At 45.8% G+C, this 22331-nt stretch overlaps 1 protein-coding gene across 1 annotated transcript in view; it reads right to left on the reverse strand.

The window, feature by feature from the left end:
- ADAMTS5 (ADAM metallopeptidase with thrombospondin type 1 motif 5) overlaps window positions 1-13784 on the reverse strand; it is a 38603-nt gene extending 24819 nt beyond the window's left edge. The window contains exons 1-2 of the mRNA XM_064701959.1: window positions 12933-13784; window positions 3671-3803 (exon numbers count right to left, since the gene is read on the reverse strand). Coding sequence (XP_064558029.1) covers window positions 3671-3803; window positions 12933-13784 — 985 coding nt within the window. The remainder of the gene's footprint in view (window positions 1-3670; window positions 3804-12932) is intronic.
- Between the last annotated feature and the right edge of the window lie 8547 nt (window positions 13785-22331).

Below are 22331 nucleotides of genomic sequence, written 5' to 3' on the forward strand. Positions count from 1 at the left end.
CATCCCTGTGAACTCTTCTCATTTTGCTTTTGTAGATGGCAAACTGTTTAGGATGGTGGTAAGGTTGTGCCAAACTCAGTAGGACTCCAGCACAAACTTCTGACCATGACTGTACCTCAAACACAGCACCAGCTGCAAAACATGGAAACATCCCATCACAAAATATGTCAAATGTAATCCCAGCTCATGCTGACCTTCACTTGTTTATAATTCAGCACTGTCAAAGTAACAAATCTCTGATCCAAAAGTCCAGAATATTAGGGTGCCAATCTCATTGGTTTTGCTTCCTGATGGTTATTTTAATAAGGGACACATAGAGAAGCAATGTAGTGCTGCCCAATGAAAAACATTAAGTAACTGTTGAGGTTATGAGCAATCTCAGATTATTTACTGCTCTCCTCCACATGTCCCCAAGAGGTAGGGAAGTGCAAGAAGCAAGGAAACATCACTTTATGCAGACAATAGGCCGCTGATAACAAAGGTTTGGAGAATGCCTATGTACTGTGCCTAAGCTCAGACAGCTCTGCAGAGCTCTGGAGGTGTAGTTGAAGGAATTGCTAGAAGTAAAAAAAAGCATTCATATGCCACAACATGGTGATGATTTTAGGCAAGTATCCGGGGCGTCATTTCTGAGAAAATGAAGCTACTGCTGTCCCACTGACAGCAGCACGCACCCTGCTAGAAAATAACCAGATATGGATTTGCTGTTGGTGGCTGGATGTCTTGGCAGGCTGAGATTGCAAAATAACATTTTGGTATTAGCACTGCTCCCCTGTATTCTGAGGAGAAACTGGATTACCACATTCAAAGTTACAAAGTTTCTTTCCAGTTTTTTTGTTGCATTATCCTGCTTTTTTCCATTTGACACTGGAGACAAGCTATGACTGATTTTCCTACATCCAAGTAGGACAAGATTTAGGTCCTACCTTATCAAACTTTATATAAAGATCTCCACCTCTTATTGCCAGCTAATCATTTATACCAAGAATTTACATCTATTCCTCCCTGTGCTCTCCTTCACAAGCCTGTGGAGGTTTTGCCTATTGCTGCTCATTCATTCACTCCCCCTCAAAAACCACTGGTCAAAATCCACCTATTTTATCTGGAAGAAACAAAACAAACCTCTCCCACATGATGTGGCAGAACCCTGGCAGCAGAAGCAGCAGGTTTGTTCTGCAGCAAAGCTGCTTTTTGCCTTCCTGTGACCAATCCAACCTGAGCCCTGGGCTGTGCATCCTCCTGTCGGGTTGAGCTGCAGTTCAATTTACTTTGGTTGTCTTCCAGAGAAAGAATCTGAGCCTGAAAAATGCTCTTGGATCCTTCAGGGGGGAAGAAGGAGCATTCAGATCCCCTGGAAGTCACAGTGAGGACACTCTGAGGATCAAGTCCATGCTAAAGATGCTGCATCTGCTCCCTATGCACAAAAACCCCCGGGAGTGACTCTGCTTCAGCCAGGGGCTCACCTTGACGTTCCAAGGGAAAGAAAACAACATCTCAGGCTCAGAGCATTCCCTCTGACTGAGGAACTGAGCCACTGTAAAATTAAAGTTACACCCTGCCCACAGGACAGGGGGAACTTGGAGATTTCGGGATTGCAGGAAGAAATCTGGTCTCCAAATAAAATACAGCAAGGTTTCCCCAAAGTGCTTAACTAAAGGGTATCCATGCCACACTTTTGTTTTTCATCCTTTCTTGACCTTTGATTTAATTTAAGTACTCAAGCAATTTTAGCTGTGTTTTCTTCTCAGCTTCTCCCACTTCAGGCCACACACACAAAGATCATTCTGTGACTTGACACCCCTCCTTTCTTAAAAACTTCTGGTGAGGAGGGGAAAAAAAAGAGGATGTTATTTTAAACAGCCTCAAACTAGAGGTTTTAGGTCCATTAGAGTTCTTATTTATTCATTTCAATTCATGCCTTTTTTACATTGAAAATTATAGTTTTTAGAGATTCCTGTAAATGCCTAGGTATGTAAATGGCCTTTCTCCAAAATGTGCTTCTAGATCACTAAAAATAATTCACTTTTGCTTATATTTTCTCTGTGTGGAATTCAAGGTAACAATGTGAACGTTTGCTGCTCATCCCTATCTTTACTGATCTGTGTTCTTTCATTTTTAGTCTACCTAAAAGTATATTTATTGCTGATAAAATGGCAGGAGAGACAATGCTCTCCTCTTCACACACCAGCTCCACCAACAGGAGGGCTCCTCACCCAACCCTATCCATGACCCTCAGCAGAGACATCCCTTCTGGGTGCAAGGGACACAAGCAGTGTCCCCAGCACTCTGGCTGGGAATGACAGGCTAAGTTTGCCATTTAACCCATCCCAGATTTGTGATGGCTCACTCACAGCATCCACATCCACATCCCAACTGAATCTGTCCTTCTACACTGCTGTAGCTCTCTCTAAATGCACTGAATTACTGATTCCAGAGGACTTTTTCTTTTGCTGTGAGATTATTGCTTACTAAAATAAAATTTCTGCTTTGGGGACTCATCCTGCCACAGTATTTCAAGTTTTCATGCAATGCCTGATCCCTTCTCCAGCCACCACTGATGCAATTCCTTTGCATCATAAGAGGAGAAGGGATAGGCTCACGTGTCACTGCAAAGTCAGGTCATTTTCCATCCTTGGTGACCTCTGTTTCCTCAGCCATATGTATAAGGCACCCAGATCTCAGGCTCTACCTGCAAGCTCCTTGAAAATGGAACCACTGCAATGATACTCCCAAAGCAAACTTTACTTTGGTTTGGCATGAGGTACAAGGCAATTCAGCAGCTGGCTCTCTCTGAAAGTTCTCCTTTCCTTGTTATTTCCTTCCAAGAATATTTTATAAAAAAAGAAAAAAAACAACATTCTCCACTTTCAAATTGCTGTTCACTCCCCAAAGTGAACAGTCTTATAGCAAATGTATTTCCAGTGAACACAGTTCACAAAACATCAGCAAATTAAACATTATCAAGATGGCAGCATCTCTCTTGAAGGGCTATATCATGACATAATAATAACTCACATCCCAGAACACAAACTTTCTTCTGTCACTAATTCTGTCTCAAACCCTCCCGAAGGGTACATGCAAGACTTCTAATTCAATTGCTGTCCTCTGAGGTAGAAATGGAAACAAAGCTAAGCAGGTTTTGTGACCAAACCTTTACCACCTAAATAATTAAATTTCACTTATTACAGGATTTAAAACCAATTTCTGAACACTTACAGAGATACTGGAATTATGTTGGGTTTTTGCCACAAAAGCTTTTCTGTGCTGGTAATACAAGGAAAAAAGCTTCCTAACAACAGCACATGCAACAAGTTGAAAAATGTGACTTATTTTCCAATAAATAAGGGCATGCAAATTACAACAGATGGGCCAAAAGCTTTCTCAGGAGAGCCATGCACTGACATCTCTGGGCAGTAGCAGCAGCCTTTGAATTTTCACTTCAACTGCTGCTTAGCAAGGCCACTGTCAGGGAGGAAACACCTACTGTGCGCCTTCCCCTGCCTTCTGATCCCTTATTAGTTAACCCTGAAGTGCATATGTACACAGCCCTAATCCCCAGGCGGGGCTCGGGGCCGGGGGAAATCTGGAATTAATTGCGGGGTATTTTGGTTCCTAATGCAGCTGTTGGGAGTGTTTGCCTTGGCAGGGGAACAGAAAAGGCACTGCATACCAATTTCGTGAGCCACCGTAAAGGCTGCGTGGAGGCCGTCGTCTTCAATCACCGCGCAGCTGCGCTCGGGGGAGCAGATGGTCCCAACGTCTGCCATTCCCAGGGTATCACAGGAATGATGCCCACATAAATCCTGCCCGGGAAGGGGAAAAGAAAAGTCAAAAAAAAAAGAAAAAAAAATCGTTACAATGAATTTTTACACCCAGCAGTAACAACCACTTAAAGGCGCCTTTGCCAATGGCAGGTCATGGATGAAAACATCAGTGTAAGTTACAGCTAAAGATGTTAAGGTCAGTGGGAGTATTTCCATGGACTTTAACAGGTTTTGGATACGTTCTGCAGCTAATTGTTGTTAGTTGTTGCAGCTAATTGTTGTTAGTTAAATTTGTATTTGTATTAGCGAAATTTTTATCTCTGCGATGCTCACAGTTGCCTTGAGGTAGGCTCTGAAAATACCCTTCGGAAGCATTTCCTCATTGACAATAAAACCAGCAAATTCTCTTTATTTACAGAAGGTAAATCAAGACCCAGAGAAGGCTGCAGCTTCCTGATCAGTCCTTGAACCAGAGATCACCTTGCTCTTCTGAAACCAATCCTATATTCTCATTTAACAGAAATGAGATTGCTACATGTGAAACCTCATTCCGCCTCTGTCAAGCAGTACAATTACTAGTGTCTTACCCAATAATATACCAAGTATTAAGCAATTCTCAGAGATTGCTGAGAGTCAGAGAAAGTGCAAAATCCCAATCACTTAACCACTCCTCCCACATGTAGATATGGGCTATCTCTGAAAATCACCCAGGTAGCATCAGGTTTTGTCTTTCAACTGTGGTCAGACATTGTGTTTTTATCACCAGCAGCAATTCCTCCATGCTTCTGTTGAAGCAGAGGGAAGAATATTAGTGTGCATGTGAATATATACACATTTTTAGATGAGAAGGAGAAGTAGGAGCCATGCTATTTGGAACACTTCATTTCATTGTGGTTGAATGAAATTGTCATTTTTAAGCCATGACAAATGTTATTATCAAAATGATCAAAGAGAACTTTTTCCCTTCATTTCAAGATTCTCTTCTTCCCTTAAGATCTCTTTCTACAAGGATGTCCTTTTATGAAGCCTTTCATAATTAATCCACCTGAATAACAGACACCTTATTGGAGGCTTCAGAGCAGCAGTGTTCACTGGTTATGACAGGTTAGGCAAACCTGGAAAAGCACAGGATTCAAACCCCATTGAAGTCAAAGAAAACCACACCTAGTGCACAGATACTGTGACAGAGCACCTCTTTACAAACACACACACAAAGAAGAAAAAAGGCGGGTTTTTTTTCCCAACAAAGAAAATTTTCAAGCTAAAAATACAAAGCAGTATTACATATATGGAGGAGAAATTTCAGGCTCAGTTCTGGCTTCCAGGAAACTATCAGTGGGACAAAAGCTCGGTTTTTAGGTTGGATATTTAGGAAGAATTTCCTCACAGAGAGGGTAATTAGATATTGGAAGGGGCTGCCCAGAGAGGTGGGGGAGTCCCCATCCCTGGAGGTGTTTAAGGAAAGGCTGGATGTGGCACTCAGTGCCATGGTCTAGCACAAGGTTGGACTCAATGATCTCAGAGGTCATTTCCAACAAGATTGATCCTGTCATTCTGTGATGGAGCAATGACCCCTGAATCCACATAAGCAGCTGAACTGAAATTCTTACACAAGCACCAAAAAGCACATAAATCAGACAGAAAGCAGCTTACTGGAGGAGGGCTAGACAGTTTGGGAGTGCCAAAATAGTATAAACTGCATTAATTCAGGCTTTGTCTCTGCATGCAGGTTCCATGTCACTCAGTCTTTTCTGGTATTTGGGTGTCGTTATTACATAGGCACTGACCTCAGTGCTGCTCCCAGCGTGGCACAATGGTATCAGCACCCAGATGCCTCATGGCACTCAGGATTTACTCCCATCTGCACACAAGAAGCAGCTACACTGGGAATTTACACCAGCAGCCACAGCCAGACTTCACAATGATTCACCAGATTTGATGACTCAAATCTAACTACAAAATATAAATCTTTCTAAGCAGGCAATCTTATAAACTTCCACAGAGCTAATTCTGATGGGATGTGTGGAACATGGAATATTAGGGCAGAGATGTTAGCATAATCTCACCTCAGCTGGAATTGGCAGGGAAAACCAGGATGCTCAATCCGTGCTCTGCCCAAAGCACAGCCATGGCATGCCCTGCTCAGGCAGCAGATGGGCAGCCCACAGACATTCCCATAACAGCTTCCCTGTCAATTCCAGCCCTCAGTGGCTGCCTGAGGATGCTCATATGCAGCTAAGGCTGACATTATCAATAATCATTTAGGCAAATTACTGAGGGCTCCTCTATGTTGTCATTATCTCATTCATTTCTTTACTTCTCCTGCCTCTGCATAATTTGAACTGGAATATATTTCTCTTACTAGAACTGCAGCCTATCAAGTGGCATCTCTGAGACAAATATTCTGAAAAATTTGCTTTTGGGTCAATTCACCAATACCAGCTTCCAAACAGCTTGACTGCAAGTGATGTTACTGAAAATCATGCCTGCTTAGCCATCAAACACTGACTATGGATTATTCATTACCAGAATCAATAGTTAGATTTGTTTTTTGCTTTCCTGGGCAGTCCTGGAAAGCAGTCATAAAGTAAACTTTCTGGGAGTACAGTAGAAGGTTTTAATTCCCTGGAAAATATTTTAACTTTGTGTTAAAAACAGGCTTCAATGTAATGATGCAATCTCAAAAAATCTGTGTGGGTAGCCTCAACTTTTCATACTCCAGCTATAGCACGAGGAAAGAGGGGACCTGAGATCCATAAAACCAGTTTCCAATGATTATTTCACTCCGGTTTTTTTTTTGCTTCTACTAGAAAGTTAATCAGCTACTCAGATCTGGATGCTCAATTGCCTTGAAACAGTGGCAGAAGAGTTAAAGAATGTTTTTTTGCTATTTCTAAAGAAGGAAAGCAGCATGGCACTTGATCTGCTTTACAGTAGTTTCAAAACAGAAGAATGACAAGGCAATGCATTTGCTATGCAGGAGGCAAGTGATGCTAAGCTTTGGCAAAGGAATGGCTTACTAAAACTAAGCTGTACATCACAAGTCTGGTAGTTAATTAGACAGCTCATTAGAGGCCAAGTTTTCTTGGCATCCCAAATCCATCAGGAGCAGCTGGCTGGCTGCCATGTATACATGCCTTGTTGTGAAGGGAGGTAACTGTCACCATGTCCTGGCTGGAGCAGGGAGTTCATTTCACCTGAAATGTGTTCTACAGTAGGTTCCAAAACAAGAATAAACTGTTTAGTGAAACCTGGGATTAGGTCAGAGCCCACTGACCAGATCCAAAACATGATGTGAGCACTACCATGGACACTTTGGTGGGATTTAAGGGCAGAACAACATGTTCTCACGTCTTCTGAGCTATCTACCTCTCACAGGGCTTGCAGTTTGGGATCCTGTGGGCCCCACAGTGCCACAGTTCCACGGGCTGGAACAGCTGGGCAATTTGCTTACCGGGGTTCAGATGTTTCATTCAGATGTTTCTCCACCTTTGGCCCTGAGGGAAGCCAAGCCCACAGAGCTTCTCAGATCAGGATGAGAAGAACCCACAGGATGAGGCTTTGTGCAGGCCACGCTGCACATCACCTTCTTGCAAAGCACAGCTAAAACCCTTACAATTCTGCTCACTGGTCCTTTTGCAGCAGCTCATCAGCTCAAGCCTTTTCCCACTAAGAACATGATCCAGCTACAAATTCCTTCCAGGGACGAGGCCAACTAGAAGCATCTTTTTCAGGAGAGCACTTTATGGTCTACGTCAGGCTCCTGCCAAGCACACAGGGAGCTGTGGCTCCTCCTGGGGCAGCCCCTGAGCCCAAGGTTTCCCTGAAATGCAGTCAGGGAAGGGACCCAATTTTTGATCCCTATTGCTCATCCTTCCTCCTTCCCACTGAACAGCCGTGGTAAATCACAGAAACAGTTCCTCTCCATGCTTGAGGAACCCAGACCACCTTGCTCCAGGCGCTGTGCTCCACTCAGCAGCTTCAGGTCACGATTCCCCTCGTTCTCACCATATGAATTACTCACTAAACATGACAGACCTTTGGTCAGAGGGGTGGAAAGTTTCCTTAACACCTGGAACAGCTTACAACCTCCTGGTTAAGGACCTCTCCTGGGAGGTGGGCGATACAGACCTAAAATCCCTGCAGCAGAGGAAGGAATTAGGCACGACTTTCCGATTTCCTGCAGCAGCAGCGTTCCCACCGCAGGCTGGGCAGGAGGGTGGGGTCAGGTGGTGTTGGGAACACACACATCCACCCTCCTTCAGCTCCTCTGCAAAGTGGGTGACCTTTCACTGATGTCACAGCAACCTGGAACGGCACACGGGGCTTCAAATGCAATGCTCACATGAGCAGAAGGGATCCTGGGTGAGGAAAGGCTCGCTGGGTTACTGCTCTGTCCTGGTTTTGAGAGGGTGGCCAGAGCCTGGTTACCTTCTGAGCAAAACCACAATGGTGATAACTGCCAAACCCAAATGTATTTCCCCAGCAGTTTAGCTTAAAAATTGAGGTAATTTGTTTCTGGGGTTCATATCATAAATACGAGCCTGGGGCTTGAGCATTTGGAAAAAAAAAAGAACAAACAAACAGCGGAGTTATACAAACTACTGACAAAATGCAAATAAAGCATTTGGGAAATGCATGGGGAGAAGTTTCAGTTATGAAACTGGTGAGTGATGACCAAGCAAAAATGTGTGATTTAACCTGCCTAAGCCACATTGCTTTGTGGGGAAACTCCACACCATGTCTCCAGACCACGGTGAATCAAACTTCTCCTCTATCAGTTGTGTCCCACTTTGTTTTCCCTACGGACATTATTTAAATGTGCAACAAAGTTGGTGAAAACACTCTAAAACTGGTATACATATCACACTACTATTTCTTCAGAGTATTAATTTAACAGTGAAATCTATTCTATTGACCATTGGTACAGTGACTTGTTTTACTGCTGGGAAATAATAATTGTTGGAAGATGATAACAGAGAAAAGAGAAAAAAAAAAGAAGAAGAAAGAAGTAGAGCCAAAGAAAGCATGTGCTCCATGCAGTGAAATTATCATCTACAGAGCTGAGATAATACAAAGCTTGCTGTTAAATTTCAACAGCACTGCCAGATGGACAGTTAAACTAAATCAAACACACCAGCCCCATATAATTACTGTGTAGAAAAAGGCAGGACAGTGGCCTTTGGCTCTAGCATGAGCCCTCTGCTCGAGCCAGGCATGATGGTACTATCAGAGATGATGCTAACAAGCACTTAGGAAAGGATTTTTTCCTTGCTCCTAATGTCTGTATCTACTGTGAGAAACATCTATTTTAATCTTCAGATGATTCAGAATGGGGGGGAAAGGAAGAGAGCTGGATTTTGTCCAAATGCATTCAATAGTTCACTTGAAATTTAACTAAGGGCCACTAATGAAATAGACTGGATGGATTCTAGAGGATAATTGCTGAGCAGGCTGGACCACAGAAAAAGAACAGTGTGAGTTCAACTGCAGTTTGCAAGTCCCATCTAATCTGTTTTGCTACTGTGGCAAATAATCTGGCAAGTGTTTTGTTGCACCCATAAAAATCTGAAGATGATCTGCTTCCAGCTCCTGCAAACTGTTCACTATAAAAAGGGCTGAAACAGAATAAACTCTAAATTTGCTCTTGACTTCACTGCCACTGAGAACAACTGATGAAACACTAAATTCTAAATTTGCTGTTGACTGCACTGCCATGGACAACAAGTGATGTAATCTCCAGAGAAAGAGGGCTTAGCAAGCTCTTCCTCCTCTCCACTAAAAAGTCACTTCTTTGCGAGGTGGAGGAGACTCACCTGGCCACCAGAATTGCATCCTTGCACCACCATATTCCATGGAGGATGCTCCAGCATTCATGAGGCCCAAAGATTTACAGCTGCTGCCAAGGACTCAACCACAAATAGTCCAACAGCAGGGGACCCATGTGCTCTCTAAGGCTCTTATGGTCAAGCTGCCTTGAGGAAATTTAGAAATTTCAGAAAATTATCATGTTTGCTTACTGTCAAGTCAGACCTCTGCCATGCTTCATCCTGCTCCTCATGGGTCAAAATGACAGATTGTAACCACTGGGAAAATACACTTCTCATTATCAGATTTAAAAAAATCACTGTGGAACCCAACTAAATTTCTGCAATATTTAGTTACAGATGATTTCTGCGTCCACTTAAGGTTTTCACACTGGCCAGACATGTAACTCTAGTGATCCTTGCATTTACAGAGTAAACAGAGGACCCACTGCAGCTAATGGACCCTTGCCATCACTGATAAGCAACACAAAGCCTAAAACCAGCTTTAAGATGTTGCCTGTATCACCCCAAACTGAATTCGTGCTCATATTGATTTACTGTGATCTGCAGAATAATTGCTTTAAAGCCCTTATCCAATTAAATACAGACTATGACCAGAAGAAGTGCCGGCTTTAACTCTGAATCAGTGAATTTCCTTCTAAATTTTTTTACATAGGAAGTACTTCCTAGTATGAATGATGATGATGATAACAACCATAATTTTAATTTATATAATTTAAATTAATATAATTATATAAGTTCATTTAATAAAAAAGGAGAGCTGCCAATGCACTCTCAGGCTACCAATGGCTACTAATTTATCTTTAAAGAAGTAAAGACAAGCAAAGAGAATGAAGTAACATGGTTGAATTCTGTCGAGATTCTTCCTTCATATAGGAACTCAAATAAAGCTCTGTTTTGGTGTAAAAAATGCCATCCAATCAAATGTCACTCCGGAACAAAGATAATTATTATCGAGGGATTTGTATGGCATCAGCCATGCACAATGCAGATTCTATCTACACAAAGCCAATTCCATACAGCTGAGGCCACGCATTCAGCTGCCAAACGATCTGCAAATATTATTCTGTTGACAACACGAAGCTCAAGGTGGCCTCAGTCAGTAAACAAGGATGGAAAATGTACCTCACACGTTTGCCCAGTGCCTGAAACCCAAGGCACTTAGAAAGAGACATCTGGATGCTCAAAAATCAGCATGACGATATTCAGAGCCCATCAAAACACGCAGCCACGGCTCGGCGTCTTGTAGCTTAGCAACCAACTTCATCCATCCAAAACAGAGTTGTAAAAGTGGCGCTCTCCTGCCAACTGCTGCCACTCTCATTGAAAAGCTAAACTGGAAAAAATCTCTCCTGTAGTTCAAAGCGGGGCTGTTTTCTCCAGGAAACATCTCCACTGCTTTTTCATCCTTTAACCCTTTTCGTGTTTACATTCCGCGGGGAGCAAATAGATTCATGTTGACATTTCAAGGGTAAGCATATAAAAATCGTGTGGGCTCACACACACTCTCTGCAAAGAACATCATGAACACATGTAGCAAGAAAACTCCAGTCTGCTTCTTAATTCAGTCAAACACTGCCAAACAATGTCCGTGTGCACAGAGCAAAGCATTAAAGCAGATTAAGTTGTCCTGAACTGCATCGAGCAGCTAATCCCAGAGTTAAAGCTGTTAAAATGTAAACCAAGAAAACACAAGCCTGCGCTTTTCTTCTCATGAAGCAGCCCTGAGCAGCAGTGCAAGCAACATTTGCATCTCAAGAGTGCAAGGAGAGCACAGGAACCGTGGTGATTTGTTTATTCTATGCACTACTTACAGCCCAGAGAGGTAATTCTATGCATTGCTCGCGAGTCTTTGAAAGCGGATTACTGATTAGCAGCACCCTGTTATTCTGGCAGGACGGTGTCCATGCAAAGAATTACAGCCAAGCAGCTGTAAAGCAACTGCACTTTAAAGTCACATCCTATCTCAGTCCAAATTAACTTAATAATTGAGGTTCACAGTCGCTACTCTAAGTGTTTCAGAATTGTCATATAGCCCAGGGAAATAAGTGGGAATAGTGGCAGAGAGAAACACTCTTCAGAGAGAAGTGATGGATTCTAGCCCAGGCTTAATAAGCCACTGGAAAAGATGTTTACAGCAAACCCAAAGACACTCTGACCCAGTCTAGCTAGCCTGCTCTCATTCAGGTTATAGCGATAATAAAATGAAAGCTTGCAAATTGCACTGATGAGCTTTAACCTGCTAAAAAGGGCTTCTGTTGTACAAGTGATGCCTGACACAGAACCTAATGTTTCAACTATTTACAGCTATAAAAGCAAGCCAGGCGCTTTTTTTCTCCCTTCTGGAGCAACTCCTTCCACAAACCATCCAAAGCATCCTTTTTGGCAGGCTCCTACCATGTAGCAAAGCCGGAGAACTCAAGTGAACGGAAAGTCATGCAGTTATTTTTTTCGTACTTGGGGAAAGGGAAAAAAAGAAAACACCAAACCCAAACCGCTGAAGGGATATTCTTACAGAACTTCATTGCATAAACTCGGCCACATGTCTACCAGAGCAATGTCCCTTAACGACCTCTGGCAATGTAATTAATCAACAACCCAGCGTGGAGCAGCAAGGCACGGCTGTGCATGGGCAACACGAGCAGATCCAAGCCACAGCTGATGGGGGCACCCGCTTGGGGGGCAGGACAGGGACCGCAGCCCCTGCCACCACCCAGCCCAAGTCAGCCAGCCTGTGCAGCCCTGTTTACCTGCGGGCTGCACTTACGTCCTACACCTGAACCACAAGCGCTGCTGGCTTCCAGCGCGGTGCAGCTATCCCTGCTGGAAATAGCGTCCCGATGTGCTCCACAAGCAAGACGTCTGTGCTCTTAAGGTGCTCTCCACCACCTTCCCTAGCAGGATTGTTTGGGGACTAATTTAGCGTAGGAAGTGCTATCAGCCCTTCCCGACTGGACCACCTCTGCAGAGGGTGTTAAACATCTCACAGGGACAGACAGGACAAAGTCTGAAGCAAAGGGACATCAAGCTGAGTCCCAGGACCAAAGCTCCCACCTCTCCACCGGGCTGGCGTCCCAGCACTGCACTGGTGAACCCACGGCGGGGTGACAGCACAGGGCAAGGGACACATACAAATCTCAAGCCCTCTGTCATGCCCGACAGTAGGTGCCGGTCCCTGAGATGCTGCACTGCCCGATGGACGAGGCGGATCCATGAGTGGGGAGGCAACCACTGGGCAAAGGCGAGCAGGGTGGCCGGAGCTCCGGCAGCCCCGCCACCCCAGGCCCGAGGGACACCTGGTCGCTGTCATGGCCATGCCCACGGCCGGGGCCGTGCCTACCTCGCGGGTGAAGAGGATGGCGGCGTCGTAGTGCTCCTCGTGGTCGTCGTCGAGGCGGTTGTGCTGGTGCTGCCACTTGCAGAAGTTCTTGAGCGTGGTGGCGGCGTTCCTGGTGACCTCCAGGCCCTTCTCCTTGTCGCCCAGCGCCACCACCTTCACCACGGCCAGCCGCACGTGGTTCTCCAGGCTGGCGTGCGCGTAGAGCCGGGAGGCGATGGAGGCCAGCGTGAGCAGGTAGTGCTGCAGCCCCTTGCCGTACTTGCGCACCATGGAGGCGTCGGCCACCAGCAGCAGCTCCACCTGCCGGGCCCGGGACACGGAGCGCCGCCGCCGCCGCCGCCGCCCGTCCCCGCCCGCCGGCCTGGCGGGGTCCCGGGTCTCGCAGCTGGTGCGGGCCGGCACCGTCTCGAAGCTGAAGCTCTCCCTGCGGAAGACGTGAGGGGCGCGGGCCGGGCCCTCGCCGTAGATCCGCGCCGCGGCCTCTGCATGCGGAGCGCGGCGCGCCGGGCGCACGGTGTAGCGGGAGCTGCCCACGGCGAAGAAGCCGTCGAGGCCGCCGCAGAGGTTGAAGACGGCGAGCGAGCGCGGGCTGCCGTCCACCGTGCCGCGGTAGTGGCAGCGCGGCCCGTCGCGCTCCAGGTCGAGCAGGAAGCGCTGTCCCCCGGCGTAGAGCACGTAGCCCGCCCTGCCGCCCCCCGCGTAGGTCGGGTCGAGGCGCCGCACGGCCCCGCGGGGCGGCCCGGGGGCGGGGGACCGGGCGGGCGGCGCGCCGGGCTCGGCAGGTGCGGGCGGCGGCGGCGCGGCGCGGCCGGCACGGGCGGCCAGCAGCAGCCACAGCAGCGCCGGCAGCATCGTCGCCTCGGCGCGGGGCAGCGCGGCGGCGGGAGTGGTGATTGTGGTGGCGATGGTGATGGGAATAACGGGAGCCGGCCGGCGGAGCGCGGCAGCGGGGTTAAGGGATGGGGAGAAAAGGAGAGGTGCGGGAAAGGGAAAAAAAAAAAAAAAAAAAAAAGAAGGACAAGAAAAAAATAAGGAAAAAAAAAAAGTTCTCCCTCCCGGAGTCAAGTGTGAGTGGGAGAGAAAAAAATGTCAACAAAAGCCGCTCGCGTGTGAACTTTGTGTTTCTCTGCAGGGAAGAGCCGGGAGCACATGGAAAGGAGAGAGAGAGGGAGAGAGAGAGAGAGAGTGAGGCAAAAAAAAAAAAAAAATCCCAAATCGCTGCTGCCGGGGAGGCAAAGTGAGGAGAGAGGAAAAGGAGGAGAGACGGCTCGGAGCCGGCAAGTAGAGAAGTTTGAGCACTTCCCACTCCCCTTCCACTTCTCTGCTGTAGTCACCGAATCATCACCAGCAGCAGCAGCAGCAGCAGAGGCAGGTCTGCTGCGACTCGGCACTTTCTCGGGCTCCGGTGGGCTCCTTTCCTTCTTTTGCCCTCTTTTGTTTTGAAGAGGAGGAGGAGAAGGGGAGAGAAGAAATTCAGGCACCCAAAACCGCCTCGATGGTCTCCGGTGAGATGGTTAAAAAGAAAAAAAAGGGGAAAAAAAAAGAGAAAAAAAAGCCCAAGAAGCGTAAAACGTCCTGGATTTCTGTAAAAGCCCCCTCCCTGTATCTTTCCTGTTGTTGTTGTTGTTATCCCCAGTCTGTCGATGTGAACAAGAGGAGAAGGGAGAGAAATGTGAAGATGAGAGGAGGTGGAACAATGAATTTATAGCGGAATGCCATCCTGCAATGGCAATTTCAACAATTCGTCACTGCAGGCTGCCTCTTAAAGGGAGAGCTTCAAAACCACCACTCCCACACTTCCTTCTCATTTAATCAGACAGAAGGAGAAACTTGAGGGGAGGCGGAAAGGGGGGGGGGGGCGGCTTCGGGGGGAGGAGAAACCAGCGAGAGTGAGCGGGAGAGGAGAGGAGCCGGAGGGAGCGGGGCCGCGGCACGGAGGCAGACCGGCAGGAGAGAGATGTTTGTGCGTGTATGAGAGTGTGTGTGTGTGAGAACCGCGAGGCTGCCCCGCACGGCCGGCAGCCGCAGCGAGGGGCTCGGCATGTGCCCGGCCGGAGCCGCGCTTACCTCGCGTCCTGCCGGGCTGCGGCTCGCAGGGCTCGGGGAGGACCAGGAGGAGGAAGAGGAGGAGGAGGAGACGTCTGTGCCTGGCTCCGGAGCCAGCGGGGGAGCTCTGCCGGGCTGGTGGAGCCCCCGGGTCCCGCCGTGTCCCCGCTCGGCCCCGGTGAGCGCCGAACTTCCCTCCCGTCTTTGTGTGCGCCCAGGCTGTCACTAGTGCCGCAAGCTGTCACCCTCCGGGCGGGCTGGGCTCCCCCGAGCCGTGGCACAGCGGGCGGGGAGGGGGTGATCACTGACCTTCGGGATCACTTCGGACCCTTGGGTCATGCCCCGCTGCCGCACAAAGCCGCCGACCCCGTCCCCTCCTCTGCCACCCTCACCCCCTGCTCGGGGCTCCGGCAGGGACAGGGGACCGCAGTCACCTTTGCGCCTCAGCCCTGCCAATGGAATGGGTGAAGATGGCAAATGCCCCGTTCCCTGGGCTGGAACGGCTCTGGGAAGGTGCCAGCAAGGGGTCCCCTGAGGATTCTGACTGATTTCCCCCTGCTGAGGTCCAGACCCCACAGCGACAAACAAAATGCTTATTTACCCCGTGTTTCCTCTGCACGTCCCAGGACAGTGCCACGAACAGGTGCTCTCTGCCTGCAGGACTCTGCAGGGATGCAGATTTCCAGCCTCATGCTCACCTGCAAGCAGCAAATAAACCTCTGACCGCTCTGGAAGAAAATGATGTGCACACCTGTAATGCTTGGCAGGGTCAGGACGGGTGGTGGGATGCACAGATGCCCCTGTGGCTTCCAGGGACTGCTTTGCAACTCCACCATTTTTCTAAGGAACAGCTTAACTGAAGCCACAAAAGCTTGAAGAATTAATATTCCCGTGTAAATGATTGCATTAACGTGACCCTGAGGTTGTGCTTATGAAATGTTTAACTCACCAAAGTTTTGCAAGTGCTCATTCTTCTTTTTCCATTTTCCCGGAAATGGTGATGCCTGTGAACCACAGTTCACTTCTCAGCCTCCTGATATTTCTTTTTCCACATTTCAGTGCTCTGTCATCCCCAAACATTCTTCACTGGAGTCAGTAAGTTTCAAAATTAATAAGAGGTATGTATTAGGAAGGTCCCATTAACTTAATGGGCACTGGGCCAAGACTATTCAACATTTTAAAATTTAAACATTTTCTCAGTTACTCAAACTCATTATAAAGTTAAAACAGCAAAAAAAATTAAAGAGAGAGAGAGAAGACATATTTTGATTGAAAAAAGAACCTGTAATTTTCTTGGATGGGTTTTACTTTTCCTTTGAGCCTAATGCATGTCTGCTCAGCACTAACAATATTTTTATTGACTTCACTGGGACCTGATCAAGCCCTGGATTTGCAAACATGTCTGGGTCCAAACTCCCAGATACCCCTGGGAGAGGTGCTAGAGATGAGATCTAGGATAAGGAATGTATTTTGGATAACAACCTCAGCACATCTCATTAAAGAAGTGTTAGTTTGTCAATGAAAAGGGATATGGTGCACAAGAGGCCAGTGTAATGTTCTCCCAGGCTGCAGCCCAATTCCAACTGTCCGGCCATATAGCTTTGGAAAAACAGGAATGCTTAGAAAGGCTGGTGATAATTAAATGGTGTGTCCCACTGCTCATCTCTGGAACTGTCTTTGATTTCCCAAGTGACCAAAGCAGTTGGCTGGGCTGCCCTGTTATACCAAGCAAGGATCCAGGCTTTCCAGGAAGGTACAAATTATTTTGTGCAAATAACCCCACAGATTAGGAAATCTGTCCTGTTTACATCCTTGAACTGCAATAAGTCAGCACCCCAGTGCAGTAATGGAAAGATGGGTCAGTCATGCCTCGTGCAAGGAGAGGGAACATCTTTTAGTCTGAGAGCCTGGAAGTGCAAGGATAAATCACTGGAATGAATCATCTCTTTACTTGCAGATTTGCCCTCTTAGCCTCTTCTTACAGTTAGAGCACTGCCTTTAAACAAGAAATCCTGTTAGCATGTCCCAAGTTGTGGATGACACTAAATCCTTGTCAAGCAGCTCTGACCTGGAATTTCAAGGCTGACCTTTCCCAACTGAGAGATAGAGAGCCACAAATCCTCAATTAGCTTTGAGGCACAACACAACTCTTGTACACTTTGGATCAAATTCAATCCTGATGAAAGAAGATGCAATCCTCTGGAGTCTCTGGGAGCTACAAGCTGCTGTCATTAAAGTTGTGTTCCACCCCCTGGGTTTGTCTGTGAAACCCTTTAGGATCCTGCAGATACCAGCCTGGGTAGCAGGGGATTCCTGATCCTAAAGTGTTTTAGTCACATGAAGAAACTTTGCTCGAAGCATTACAAATACTCACATGAAGGAGCAACTTGAGAGATGTGGAGATACTGGAAAATTTGTTAATTATTTTATCCAGGTGTCCATGCAGTTATTTATATATATAAAGGATCTGTTTTACATCACCTCATTTCCAGTGCTCAGGCACATTAGAAGGGGTTAGAAAACCATGAATCCAAGATCTGCCTACAGCCCCCTGACAAGCAGCCATGGCCTAGCAGGGATGTCCCACCCAGCAGCACCTGTCCTTCACCATTAATTGAACTACTCCTTCTTGGAAATTAAAATAATTCTGTTCAGTTTTCATTGTTCTGGTGTTAGGACTGTCTGGCATTTCTAAGTCACTGCACAGGGAAGATGGCAATTACTGTGGGAAGTAACATTTGTTCTGTAAAATTACAAGAAGGCCGAATCAAACCCAAGAAATTGGCCTGCACAACACGTTTTAATACCAAAAAATCAGCATTTGATAGACTTGTGATCAACATAGGGCTATAGCTGGGAATAGACCCAGGTCTGGGTAAGGCCCTAATCGAAAATCTACCTGTAGGAACACAATTCTTAACATAGGACAGCTTTGTCCTTCCTGATATTGTCTCTTCTGTTAACTTGATAGAAAAATTTAATATGATGATGATCAGAGGGATGGAGCAGCTGTGCTAACAAGGAAAGGCTGAGAAAGCTGAGATTGTGCAGCCTGGAGAGAAAAGACTTTGGGGTGCCCTAATGCAGCCTTCCAGTCCCTGAAGGGAACTTAGAGGAAAGATGGAGTAAGATTATTCATAACAGCCTGTAACTGTAACAGGACAACACTGAACAGCTTCAAATCAGAAGTGAGGATGTTTAGATTAGATATTAGGGGGAAAAAAATATTCTGAGAGTGGCAGGGCACTTGAGCAGGTTGCCCAGAGAAACTGTGGTTGCTTCATCCCTAGAAGCGTCCAGGGCCATGGTTTGTTGATCTTGTCAGTTTTAACAATGCAAACATGATGATTATAGTGCTCAAGTCTGCTCATCTTAAAGCTTTCCTTCAGTGATGCATTAAAACCACTGAAGAAGGCTATTTCTAAATGGCTCACTAGTAAATAAAATACTCATTATAAGTAATTTTGCAAAGAATTCCTAAAGATGAATATTTTAGGCTAGTCTTCTGGAAAGGACTAGATATTCCAGCATTTGAAATAAGTTATACAGCCTTTAACCCTCACCCTAGGATAGCAACATATGCAACACTGCCCCTTTTTTGGACCATATATCTTTCTGTGGCTTGGATGCTGTGAAAGCCCACTCAGATGGAAACCTCCTGGCAACTGTTTTGAGGGACTTCAGCTTGCTTGTTGATACTGAAATGGATTTGTGGTTGACAAATAGGAAAACACCACCATTACTGGTGCATCCTTGCTGCCAAATGGGTTGGGACCCAGGTGCTTCCTGGAGACTGAGGTAACTTCTGCATCCTTGCCCTCTCCCATTTCCACACCTACCATTTCCAAGGAGTCCAGGACAAAGTTTTTACAGGCCTTCAATTATTTGTTTAAAAGTAGAGTAACAGCTACCTCAGGAAAACAATCAGAAAGTATTTTCCCAAGGAAGACACAGCTGTTGCTCAGTTCCCTGGATGGCATTAGCCAGGTTGTGCCTTTGTGCCCCTCACAAGCCACCCCTGCATTTGTCCTCCATCCCTAGCAGTTGTGGCTGGCCAGGCTCTTCAGTTTAAACATAATAATGAAATTAAAGCAGTCATATTTGATCAGGAATGCAAATGGTTTTGGTGGGAACAGCTGTGGCTTTAAGGCAAAATGTTTTTCTTGCTTCTTGATGGTCAATGACACTTTCAAGGAAGCAAAGAAGACACCTTTGCTTGGAGGTTGTGTGTTTATAAGTGGCATGTGCAAGCAGTGGATCAAGGCTGTAACACTTCCAGAAGGCTGAAAATTTTGCATTTAAAATCAGTTTCATTTTTCTGTTAGAGCTCACTGAGGAGGCAGCTGTGAGGGGTGTGGAGTTAAAATGGGTTGGACACTTTTAAACTACTGTATTGTCTTACTATAACAACACAAGAATATTGTGAATTTGTGGGTACAGTATCAAATTAAAATAGGAAATTGTCTGAGGCCTGGCTAGAAATCAAATTGTTGAGGTATCATGGAGAAGAAAAAGAGATTTCTGCAAGATTAAACATGAATTAAAATATATCATGTAATAAAAGTACATACCTTACAGGTATCAAGGGGAGGGGTGAGCTGATGGGTCAAAAGAAGCAGTGGGATTGTCCAGTCAGGAGGAGAAGGAGGTGCAAATGACAAATTGTATTCCTTACATTTTCAGGCATTAACCTGGAAAATAGGCTGGAATGAGGTCCTCACCTTCCAACAATCTGCTGCAAGAAATGGACTCACACAAGCCATAACACAAGTGAATAATTGTGACCATTGAACCTACCATGAATTTTGTTTAAAAACACGTGTTGGGTGGAGGCAGTGCTCTGCAGGAAGTATCACATGTTAGCAGAGTAAGCTTCAGACCCTTCTCCTTTTTTATTTTCTGAACAGCAGCAAGATAATCAGAGGAAGGGTAAAATGTTAAACTTTCCTTGTAAAAAAAAATGACACTTGTTATAAAAATACATTTGAAGGGTGCAAGAAATGCATGTGATGTATTCTACAGCTGTTCCTTCAGAGGAGTAGAAGGCCTGAAACACTCTTGAGTGTCGTTTATATGAGGAGCAGCAGACATTTAATTAATCTCAGTCTTAGAATTTTACAGCCAATATGTGGTCTCTGAACATCTCTGCTCTAGTTAGCAGAACATCTGTAGTAGAAAAACAGAGCTTAAATAAATCTGTGTTCTCTTGCACCCCTCCAAACCTTAGCACTTTTTGTCATTATTTCTTTAAATATTTTTCCAAAGATGTGTATGTTCAGCTTCTCCCTGTCCTCCCAGCCCTTCTTTTGCACATAGCCTGGATATAGATCCTATATTTTGAAATAGCTAGATCTGAAATTCTGGGGCAATTATAATAAAATAAATGCCTCAAATATTTTATTTTTAAAATTATTTTCTTTTTCAGTCAAGTTCTCAGTTGCTGCAAATTGGGATGGTTCCATGTGGGCAAATTGTTAGAGGCATAGCTTTATGAATTTGCACATCTATAAATGATATTCCAGGAGTGGAGGTGGAATATCTTTTTCCATGTCATCTGAGGCATAAACCAGAAAATGTACTTCCCTAGACTTCAAAGTTGAAACTGTAAGAGTGATTAAAGGGAAATTTAAAACAAACATTCTCTTGCCAGATCTCACCTGGCATTAACACACACGCTGCACCACTTCAGAGATCGAGTTCTGGTTGCTTTGTGCACGGATTTTTCCATCTCAGTCCTGGTTGCCTGAAGCTGGGGGAAGGAAGGAAGGGCTTTGCAGGTCCTGTGAGGAAGGACGGAATGCTCTCAGGTGGCACCACCGCCTGGCCCAGAGCACACAGGGAATAGAGAGAGCTGGACCAAATAAATCCTCCCAAAGGGGCACCGAGTGGGCGTCACGTCCTGAGCCAGCTCTTCCACATCCAGATCTCCCATCCAGATCTCCCTTCCTGGAGCATCCAGTCCTGCTACTTCAGAGGAACACTGTCAGCTGAGCCCTGCACAAGGCTCCTTTTCAAAGGTTTTAGACATGTTCCATCTGTAAGAGAGGGATGCAGCTTTTGGGATATATTTTCTAGCAGTGGAGAGCATCCATTTAATGATTAGCACAGGCATGTTAATGATCAGCAGATACATTTTAAGGTTTAGCACATATCCTGCAGCACACTCACTTCCCTCAGAAGGGCTGGGAGGTCCTTGTGACATTTAAATGCTATTTTAGTCTTATTTTAAGGGCTTAAATGGGTCTCAAGTGATGCATTAGGCTGAGGCTGGCCTTGGGCGTAAGGGCACGATTCACCCCAAAAGAAAAGCCCAAACACAAATCCCATCACAGCTGCAATATTCATTTCTGGAAGGCTCCCAGCAGGTCTTATCCAAGCCACTACAGACAGGCAGTTTGAGTTTTTCCAGTTCCTAATGATTACACAGTATCCTGGAGTCAGTTGGACAACTTCCACCGAGAGTGAAACTCTTTGTATTTAATATCCCCCGAAAAGAAAAGTGGTATAAGAGAAGGGCCTCAGTCTTTTTCTTCTTTTATTGCTGCTGTTGAAAAGGTTTAGCCCACAGGGATTGGAGCACTGGGCAAAAACACAAAATATGCAGTACATCCTGTTACACCAAAGCAGGCAGATCCTCTCCCGTAACAACCAGAGCGGTACAATGGGAGACTTTGTCTGGTTTTCCTGACCATACAGCCTGCATGGGCTGTCATTAGGGTTTCCATTTCAGGAAGTTAAATGGTGGAAATTGATAAATATCATGACTCCTTTTTCACCATTGTTCCGGGAGGGTGTGTGTTTGAAAGGGATGGGGGAGCTCTTTTACCTGATACTGCAGTGGAAGCATTCCTGCTACAGGAAATTATTTCCCTCCTTACTGGACACCCAGAATATCATCAGGTATGAGTCCTGGAAATCTTCAGCAGCTATGATGCAAAGAAATGAAAAAAGAAATAAATAAATGCAGTGTTTAACAGATATGATATGTGGGCAGAGCATGGAACAGGTTGATCTTGAGTGGATGTGAACAGCTGGTCCTTTGAAAATCCATCTATCCTGACCTTCAGCAGGAAAAAAACTTGAGGTCCACTAGGCAAAAACAGTCTTCCACTCTATATCATGCTACAAAATCTCTCGTGGCCTGAAATGGATTTGCAAAAGAATATAAAAACACCCAGCCCACCTTTCAGGGCGTTCAAACAGGGCAAGAAACTTTCCACCCAAACCAAACTTTTGCTCTCTTGTGTAGTCTGAGCTGCAGGGATTTCATCATAGCCTCAAGGCTGTTTCCCAAATCACCTATTCTCTCTCTTCTCTGCTCTCTTGCCTGCAATATTTTCAGATTTTTTTTCT

The sequence above is a fragment of the Zonotrichia leucophrys genome, chromosome 1 (genome assembly GCF_028769735.1).
Source record: "Zonotrichia leucophrys gambelii isolate GWCS_2022_RI chromosome 1, RI_Zleu_2.0, whole genome shotgun sequence".
NCBI lineage: Eukaryota > Metazoa > Chordata > Aves > Passeriformes > Passerellidae > Zonotrichia > Zonotrichia leucophrys.